This window comes from Cydia amplana, chromosome 19, assembly GCF_948474715.1.
Source record: "Cydia amplana chromosome 19, ilCydAmpl1.1, whole genome shotgun sequence".
NCBI classification, from domain to species: domain Eukaryota; kingdom Metazoa; phylum Arthropoda; class Insecta; order Lepidoptera; family Tortricidae; genus Cydia; species Cydia amplana.
Window position 1 is genome coordinate 403,922 of NC_086087.1, and position 10,001 is coordinate 413,922.

General features: G+C 40.1%; 1 protein-coding gene across 1 annotated transcript; it reads left to right on the forward strand.

Annotated features, from left to right (window-relative positions):
* Window positions 1-591: 591 nt before the first annotated feature.
* LOC134656745 (alpha-ketoglutarate-dependent dioxygenase alkB homolog 7, mitochondrial) lies at window positions 592-8,781 on the forward strand. The gene is made up of 5 exons (XM_063512261.1): window positions 592-803; window positions 1,114-1,304; window positions 2,644-2,823; window positions 6,601-6,725; window positions 8,643-8,781. The coding sequence occupies exons 1-5, from the start codon at window positions 695-697 to the stop codon at window positions 8,773-8,775; spliced, it is 738 nt and encodes a 245-aa protein (XP_063368331.1). The 5' UTR covers window positions 592-694; the 3' UTR covers window positions 8,776-8,781.
* The last annotated feature ends 1,220 nt before the right edge of the window (window positions 8,782-10,001 follow it).

Genomic DNA, 10,001 nt, shown 5'->3' on the forward strand with positions numbered 1-10,001 from the left:
GTATCGCCCATATTTATAATCTTAACTAGACATATAGCAAATGTAATGGTTAGGTCACTATGTACACATTCTTTTTTAGTCTTTTTAACCATTTCCAAATCACCAACCACCAAGGACAACAAGGAAACAGCACAATATGCATAAGAAAAAATACATCGCATTTATAAAAGATCCATAAACAAAAACACTGCAACAAAACCAAAAACCCAAGCACGACCTTATTCCAGAAAGGGAATCAAAAATGGTTTATGACTATGACAATCACCTGTTGTGTGTTGAGGGCTCGTATTCAGCAATTCAGCAAAATCGTAACTATTTACAAAATGTACACTGCAAAATATGCACATTGCAGGTTAGCATTCATAAGATGACGTTGACAGATGTGTTAATACATTGGTCCAAATTGAGCAGAAAATTTCCACCTATGTCAAAATTTACTGAAAAAATTATCATAAAATTGTATACCTACTAATTATTCCAGCTGATTTTATTTACGTTGTATGTGTATATTTCCTTATATCCATTGGTTATAAACAAAATTTTAAAGTTTTTCCCTTTGCAAATTTTTTGGTGAATTTGGATCATATTTGGACTGCGACTGACAGCTCAATCAGCTGACTGTCATTTTTTTCTGTTTTCAGGTTATTTTGTGAGAGGAATATTACGCAAAATAGCGGTTTGTTTACAAACCGTGATGCGTGGCCTGACGTTCAGCGTACTTCGACGGTGCCGCACTGGCCTGTGGCGCCCGGCGGCGCGCGGGCTGTGCTCGCAGCCTAAGACTGCAGCGGGCGCCTTGCCTGGTAAGGATCCTGAAAGGGCAGTCCTGCGTCTCTTTCTTATTCTATGCTCCACTTTGTGTTGGTCTCGTTGTTGCGACTGCCAACAGCTCGCAATTTTATACCAGCCTGGTCATGGTAACTAAAAAACTTTCGCTTATTTATACAGGTGGAATACCGTCCTAACACAGGTTAGCTCAAATAAAACAATAAAAAGCACCATAGCTAATTCCAGAGAAATCTTGAAAGGATAAAAAATCAAAAATAAGTAAGAAACTGAGACTTCCTAGCCTTTCTAGTCCTTTAAGACCTATCACAATGATGATTTTCCCAGTTGCCGATCCAAAGCTAATAGAGGTGCACTCATCATGGCCACCGGATGAGCAGCCAGAGCTCCGAGCGGCCACCGTACAGGGCATGCAGGTGTTGCCGGACTTTGTCACGGAGGCGGAGGAGGGATTGCTGCTCGCCGAGCTGGAACCCATGCTCAAGCGGATCAGATATGAGTTCGACCATTGGGATAATGTAGGTACTTTTTTTATATTATTTTTGTATAATCATACTTTATTTATAAAAATAATAGCAAGTTAGGGTAAAAATTAGGTTTTTACCATACCCATATACCAACCATATTAAAATAATGTTTTTATAAATACCTACTAAATTTTTTTTTTTTTGCTAAATTACTACTACTAAATTGCAATTTATATTAGTACACTAATTTTATAATTGTTATTTTGTCAGAAGAGGGATGCTGGTTTAACTTGTCAGCTCCCAAGGGCTCAAATTTGAGCCAGAACGCTTATGGTGACGTCACACACGTGGGAACTCACGGGTTAATTACACTTGTATTAACCCTGACCCTTATGCTATAAAATAATGGTAGGCCTTAGCTTCATACATAATATACAGCTAAAGGGTCAATTCATAACTGTCATAAAACCATTAATAAGTAAGGGTGGTATTCCACCTGTCCAATTTCTTTGTGCAATGTCAGTGTGTCTCACCAGGCGTGTCTCACTCCGCGATTTCGTCGCTTTGCTACAGGTAGCTAAAAGTACATCCGTTCCGGCCCCAATTTTGCGGAAAGCCATAAGCCGCGCGTGGCGCTGTCGCCACCTAGCGGCCATATCTGTGCTGATCGTAACAGTCGCGTTTTGTTAGAGAGCGAGTCTTCTGTACTTAGAACTATTATTTATTCTGTGGTCTCACTCTCTCATTGAAGCAAAATGTGAGATGCAAATACACATTGGACAAAGAAATTGGACAGGTGGAATACTACCCTTGCTCGTTAGTCTTTCCTGTCAGTTTGACAGCTCTACTATGCGAGGACATCAGCGCCTCCCGCGGATATCTTCCGAACCACCCCCGACCTCGCTAACAAGGGCGGCCATGCCGCGAGGCCGGCTGAAGGCCAAGGCCGCTGCGAGGCCGTTTACGAGTTGCGAATTCTACGTCACGGTCATGTATATTTATACCTACGTCATGTTGATATCTCACGTCAGAGATAACGTTATAAGGAAGTAGAGGTAAAATGTGAATGGCCGGTGTAAGATTTATAAATGTCGCAAATATTTCGTATTCATAATCATAATCATTTATTCAATGCATCCATGCATGGTATTTCATATAAGTATGTATTTCATATAAGTATAATTAGCGTTTTTGGCGGCTACTCACGACTTAAAGGGCCTGCAGTGCGCACCGAATGTGTGCTCAGAGGGCCTACCGAGAACACGGGCGTAATTAAAGTCATAGAGAAAGATGCCCGCAATTTGCAAACTTCGGTGTTCGCGGTAGGCCCTCTGGCCTTAAGGGTTCTTGCCATCCAATGTATTAACGTTACAATTTTATTATTTCGCAGGCGATCATAGGCTTCCGCGAGACGGAACGTAGTTCATGGAGCTCGACCAACGAAGCTGTCATCTCGCGAATACGGAGCGTTTTCCCCCGAACTGGGACGGACTCGGAACTCCTACCCGCTGCCCATGTTCTGGACTTGGCCGCCGCTGGATATATCAAGCCTCATATTGACGCTGTTCGGGTGAGATACATATATGGTTTCCCTCTTTACCGTAAACGAAGCTGTCATCTCGCGAATACGGAGCGTTTTCCCCCGAACTGGGACGGACTCGGAACTCCTCCCCGCTGCCCATGTGCTGGACTTGGCCGCCGCTGGATATATCAAGCCTCATATTGACGCTGTTCGGGTGAGATACTTTTTTTAGCCGATTTTGTGTCTGTGTTCTACTGGGTAAAGGCAAGTGTGTTAGTTACTCTACTAGTTTGTAGATAACTTCGCTAGTACCGAGGTGGAGTTACTTTACAGTTTTGTAGGCCGTTAAGGTTAGTTAATTTACTAACTAGTAATAGGGAACTTCGCGCTAGTACCTTACTGTTAACTGTCCATCGGTATAAACCTTATTACAAAAGGCATAAGGTCCACCGCGATGGACAGTTCAGAGTGTTGCTGTTTGTATGTATCTAGTACTGAAGTGGAGTTACACTATAATACAGGCTGCACATATCAAGCCTCATATTGACGCAGTTGGGATGAGTTACTTTAAAAAAACCAATACTGAATCATATTTAATATACTTTAATGTCAATTAGTAATAGTAGTTTATGCAACAGTGATATAATAAGGGTTCTTAAAATTCAAGGGTCGAAGTTACAAAACGAGACGTAGTCGAGTTTTGTAAAAAAAGACCCGAGAATTTTAAGAACCAATTATGAGCTGTTGCATACATTACTTTTTCTATGACAGCTGCAGCAAAAAAAAAAAAAAAAAAAAAAAAAAAAAAAAAAAAAAAAAAAAAAAAAAGTTATTATTAAAAAAAAAGAGATTATTAAAAAAAAGAGTTATTATTAAAAAAAAATTGAGTTATTATTTAAAAAAAAAAAGAGTTATTATTTAAAAAAAAAAAGAGTTATTATTGTAAATGAAGACATACCTCTTTCAATCAAGATGATCGGAACTTGTATCTTTAAAAAAAATAAAGCAGTTGTATTATACTCATAAGATGACTGCTAGCAGTCATCTTATGAGCCTATAGACAAAGCATTCAAATGACATTGCTTTAGATATCACTGTCAGTCATTTAATTGACACATTTAAGTGCTGGAGTAGAAAAAATATATAAGAATTTTCTATAGCAAATAAAAAGTAGGTACCTAAGTATTCAAATATAAAGAAGTAGTATACTATTTAATTTTTCTACTCCAGCACTTAAATGTGTCAATTAAATGACTGACAGTGATATCTAAAGCAATGTCATTTGAATGCTTTGTCTATAGGCTCATAAGATGACTGCTAGCAGTCATCTTATGAGTATAATACAACTGCTTTATTTTTTTTAAAGATACAAGTTCCGATCATCTTGATTGAAAGAGGTATGTTTTCATTTACAATAATAACTCTTTTTTTTTTTGAAATAATAACTCAATTTTTTTTAAATAATAACTTTTTTTTTTAATAATAACTCTTTTTTTTTAATAATAACTCTTTTTTTTTTATAATAACTCTTTTTTTAATAATAACTCTCTCTCTTTTTTTTTTTTTTTTTTTTTTTTTTTTTTTTTTTTTTTTTTTTTTTTGCTGCAGCTGTCATAGAAAAAGTAATGTATGCAACAGCTCATAATTGGTTCTTAAAATTCTCGGGTCTTTTTTTACAAAACTCGACTTTTTTTTTTTTTTTTTGCTGCAGCTGTCATAGAAAAAGTAATGTATGCAACAGCTCATAATTGGTTCTTAAAATTCTCGGGTCTTTTTTTACAAAACTCGACTACGTCTCGTTTTGTAACTTCGACCCTTGAATTTTAAGAACCCTTATTATATCACTGTTGCATAAACTACTATTATATGTAGGTATACGAGTTTGACAAAAAAAAATATTAAAAAGTGCAATTATTTATTGATATCAATTATCAATTTCATTTGATCCTCGTTCCGGGTCGTTCCTCATGCAAAGGTTGTCCATCGCGGTTCAGCGTGGCAACGCGGCGAGCGTGATGGGCTCCTTTGCGTCTGGAGGGGCGCGGGCGAGTTTGGTGGGTAGGTTACTTGTTAGTTGTTAGTTTAGATTAATATTTAGTAGTAGTGTTTAGTTTTAAGAGTAGGTACCTTGATTTTAATGTAATTTTTTTATTTTATTGTGAAGTGTAATGGAATGTTGCTTTGTTATTAAATAAATATTTTGGTTCGATTATCATTATTATCATCGTCAATTGTAGCAGATGGGACTACTTATCAAAAGTATCTACTAAAGTATTAAGTAGTGTAAAGTTTTACATAAAGAATAAGGAACATGTAGGGTGATGTAGGTATATTATGTAGTGTGGTGGGTGTGTAGATTATGTGAATCACCTCTGAATAGTCTGAATGCGGCAAATTGTAGAATACAAATCTATAATAACACTATTTTTAGAAAATGGCAAAGACTTTCGCCCGGTTGTTCTATCATCTTACCCACTATTGATGCTGTTTACTCATCTTTTGTTTCTTCCGGGTTATTCTCGTTACGCATAGGCACTTCAGCAAATTTAAAACACTTTTCCTCCTTCTCCAGCCACAACACGAACTCTTGAGAATACTTCACGGCCACTCGCAGGGCCACCTTGTTCCGACACTCTGGTGTTTCCTGGAGTTTATGCTTTACTTGAAAGTAGTACTTCACGTTTTCAAGCTCTCTGGCATACACCTCTCTTAGTGCAAAACTTGGCTTGTCAAAATATCCCTCGGGCCACGCGTAGCGTCCAGCTAACCTTTCCTCTCTAGTACTCTTCGTACCTTGTGGGTGTAAAATTTCGTAGAACGCAGCCTGCGAGTCCGCACATACGATGCTTTCAAAAAATTGTGTACCACGAGTGCTTAACATTTTTTTGAATAACGGAAAGTCGTAGTTAAAAGCGCTGAATGCGACGAGACACACTGGTTTGTCTAAACGACCCAAGAAATCAAAAATCTCGTCCTCTGGATCAAAGTGTCCGTCTTTCAGATGGCAGTTATACTCGTCGCAGATGGGAGGTTTCGCGATCATCTCTTCTCTGGTCTCTTCCGTTATGTTTCGAAAGTCTTGGCTCTTCACCGCCAACAAATCCATGGAAATTATTTTATCAGGGTCATCCCGCAGGAGTCCGTTCGCTCCAAAGTCAATGAACACATAAGTAGCTATGGGATCCATTGCAGTATGTCTACGTAGTAATTGCGTTATGTAAATTGCAGTATGTGATGTCTAAGTTGCAAGAAATGAGTTTAAATACTGTTTGTGCATTACGCAGGTTCAGCCGATACTCGTATTCTGAGGTTACTTGTATTATTTAATACCATTTCCATACTAGCAGTTATCAGTTAATGTGTCATATAGTCTATGACACATGAACTGATAATATAGGTACCTAAACCATACTGATCTCCGGACAAAGGGTGAATCATTAGCAGAATTACAATTTTAATTAAATTCACTGCAATTGACTATATCTATCAATAATATACTGTAATTGTACATGTATCATTATTTAGACAAGACATCTTTCAGTTTTCAGCTTGTGCCTAATAGTTTATGATGCCAAATCAGCTTTGTTTCTATTTGGGTCGCTTCGGATTTACAACCCGCCTCTCGATTTTGTCACAAGTGACGGCAAGATTGGCAAGGCAGGGGAACAGGCTATGCTAAATTTGGAGTTACTCGAGCGTCGTAGATACCTAATGGATTCGTAAGATCAGATGATAGCAAGAACTTGCGCCACGGATGCTCCAAGTCAAGGAACAATTATCGCAACGAAGGCGCGATAATCTTATGTATCAACTTACCTGTTTCAGTTCTGCGGGGGCGTGATAGCGGGTCTGTGCCTCCTGTCTGATGCTGTGATGCGGCTGCAGCACGAGACCCACACGCACCTCGCTCTGGACGCCTTGCTGCAACGCCGGGCGCTGTATATCATGAGGTAAGCCTGCATATTTCAGTTCTGCGGTAGGGTGATATTTCTTAAACTTTGAGACCGATTTTTTTATTAAAAGCAAATTACCTAATTTATAGCACTTTCAGTCCGGAGGTCGCGGGTTCATACCCCGCTCGTAGCAATGAATTTTTCGGAACTTAGGTATGTACGAAATATAATTTAATATTTACCAGTCGCTTTTCGGTGAAGGACAAACTATGGCTGGCTTTTATCGACCTAGAAAAAGCATTTGACCGAGTACCTAGGTCTATAATATGGCAAGCCTTGAGAGCGCACACAGTACCAGAGAACTACATTACTTTGATAATGGATATGTATACAGATGTCCACACGCGAGTAAAATGTCCTGCCGGAATATCCGCAAGATTTAAAATTGATGTAGGCGTTCATCAGGGCAGTGCACTTAGCCCCTTATTGTTCAATATCGTTATGAACTATCTGACCGCAAATATTCAAGAGCCTACCCCATGGAACATCCTATACGCAGACGACGTGGTCCTGATTTCCAACGACCGTGACGAGATCCAGCAGAGTCTAAACAAGTGGACAAAGTCGCTGGAAGAAAACGGGTTACGTATCAGCAGGACAAAAACAGAGTACATGGTCTGTGATTTTACCTCTACCAAATCCACCGCCTCATCACGACCACCTGATGTCCATCTCACCGTCGACGATGCTGAGATCCCGCGAGTAAATGTGTTCAAATACCTTGGGTCACAAATATCCGAGGATGGGACGATTGACACAGACATTGCTCACAGAGTTTCGGTAGGCTGGTGCAATTGGAGATCACTTACAGGAATCTTATGTGATGCTAAAATGCCAGTTAGAACTAAAGGAAAAGTATACAAAGCAGCAGTAAGACCGGTGATGTTGTATGGCTGTGAAGCCTGGCCAGTAAAACAATGCCATGAACAGAAGCTACACACAACAGAAATGCGAATGCTTCGGTGGTCGGCGGGGGTGACACTTAAGGACAAGATACGTAACATATACATCAGAGGCACCTTTAAAGTCGCACCCATAACGGATAAAATATCTGAATCACGACTGAGATGGTATGGTCATATAATGCGAAGGCCGGAAAATCATATCGTCAGAAAATGCCTATCCATGAATACTATGAAAAGAGGACGAGGAAGACCACGTACCTCATGGACGAAAACTATTGATAAGGATATGGAAAGCCTTAACTTGCGTAAGGAAGACGCTCAGAATAGAACTGCCTGGAGACTCAAAATAAGGAAAGCCGACCCCGTATAGCGGGAAAAGGCGAGGAGGAAGAAGAAGCTTTTCGGTGAAGGAAAACATCGTGAGGAAACCGGACTACCTAATATCACAATAAGGCCTAATAGTTTACCCTCTGGGTCTGAAGGTCAGATGGCAGTCGCTTTCGTAATAACAGCATGTATTATAGCGAACAAAATGCGTATTCTTTGGGGAAAACGAAGACCAGTACGTGACCTGTTTTATTAGATTTATATAAAGCAGAAGGGCTATGATGGCCGGCTCTTTATCATTTATCACCATGCCTGTCACGTTCTATAGTTCGTTTTTAGGGTTCCGTACCCAAAGGGTAAAAACGGGACATTTTGTCTCACTTTTTGTTCGAGCTGCTGAGGTGAAAATTTAATTGTTGGTATATCTTAAGAAAACATGAGTGAATAGAGGTAAGTGATGAAGAAGGAATACATTTTTCGGGTTCTCTAATATGTTCTCACTGCTGAGGTGAAAAATGTTGTGTACTACACGAGATCAAAGTTATTTACATCTCGTGCGCTTTTGAGTCTCTTACTACGCTCAAGATTCTAAATCTTTCGCTTGCACGGGACTCAAAATAAGCTCTCGAAGAAATATCAAACTTTGATCTCTTGTTGTACAAATAACTATTGTCTGTTTCAGTGGCGTGTCTCGCTACGAATACACGCACGCAGTCCTAGGGGGCGAGGCAAGCGTCTGGCGCGGGGAGAAGCTGCCGCGACGTCGCCGCGTCGCCGTCATACTGCGGAGCCGGCCCAGGCCCGACCGGAACTGACCACCCTAGACTAGCCTTTTTAGGGTTCCGTACCCAAAGGGTAAAAACGGGACCCTATTACTAAGACTCCGCTGTCCGTCCGTCCGTCTGTCACCAGGCTGTATCTCACGAACCGTGATAGCTAGACAGTTGAAATTTTCACAGATGATGTATTTCTGTTGCCGCTATAACAACAAATACTAATAATTTTTAAGAAAAAAAAACCGACTTCTATGCGGCCCGGTGAAAGATTATTGTAGACGGTGCGCTATGTAGAAAAGGAGGTAAAACCACCCACTTTTCTAGTAGCATTTCGTTTCTGTAAGGCTCGCAGTTCTAACCTAACCTAACCCACTTTTGTTCGGTTCTGTGAGGATAGCAGTTCAAACCTAACCTAACCCACTTAACGGCGCATGCGGTGCGGTGTACGGGGGTTTGAGCGGGAGGGGTTTGGCCTCATCATACTTTATACCTACATTTTATGGTAGGTAATCATAGTAGTTTGTTTAGTTTAGGTATCATAGTGGTTTTCCGGGTCAAGGTCTGTGTCCGAGTCCGGGTCCGAGTCCGGGTCTAGTCCAGGTCCGAGTCCGAGTCCAGGTCCGGGTCCGGGTCCGAACCGGATCCGGGTACGAGGCCGGATCTGGATCCGAGTCCGGGTCCCAGTCCAAGTCAAAGTCGAAATTCGAAATCACCAAACATGTACTATGCGTCGTTGAAGAGTTCTGTTCTGATCATCATCAGCAGTTCCAGTTCATCAAATGCGACAGTTTTTAATGTTAATGCTTTATTTTATGATGAAAATACAGAAAATTCTATACGTGTGCCTTTAAGATTTGAGGAGTTCCCTCGATTTCTCATGGATCCCATGTTCAGAACTTGAGCTTGACATAAATATGGCTTAAAAACCTAACTTGCTTAACAAACATAACGAAAAGGAAAAATCGCCAAACGCGAGCTATGCGTCGTTAAAGAGTTTCGTTCTGGTCATCATCAGCAGTTACACTTCCTCAAATGTTACTTTTTAAATGTATATGCTTAATTTGTTGATTAAAACACAACAATCACTATATGTATGCCTTTAAGATTTGAGGAGTTCCCTCGATTCCTTATGGATCTCATCATCAGAACTCGAGCTTGACAGAAATGTGGCTTAAAAACTAAACTTGCTTAACAAACATAACGAAGAGGACAAATCGCCAAACGTGAAGTATGGGTCGTTGAAGAGTTCTGTTCTGATCATCATC

Bases quoted from the DNA above. Each gene is read 5' to 3' on its own strand.
- LOC134656745 (XM_063512261.1), top strand. From the start codon at position 695: ATGCGTGGCCTGACGTTCAGCGTACTTCGACGGTGCCGCACTGGCCTG. The intron at 2,824-6,600 runs GTGAGATACATA...TACCTGTTTCAG, and splicing joins CTCATATTGACGCTGTTCGG to TTCTGCGGGGGCGTGATAGC. The intron at 6,726-8,642 runs GTAAGCCTGCAT...TGTCTGTTTCAG, and splicing joins CGGGCGCTGTATATCATGAG to TGGCGTGTCTCGCTACGAAT.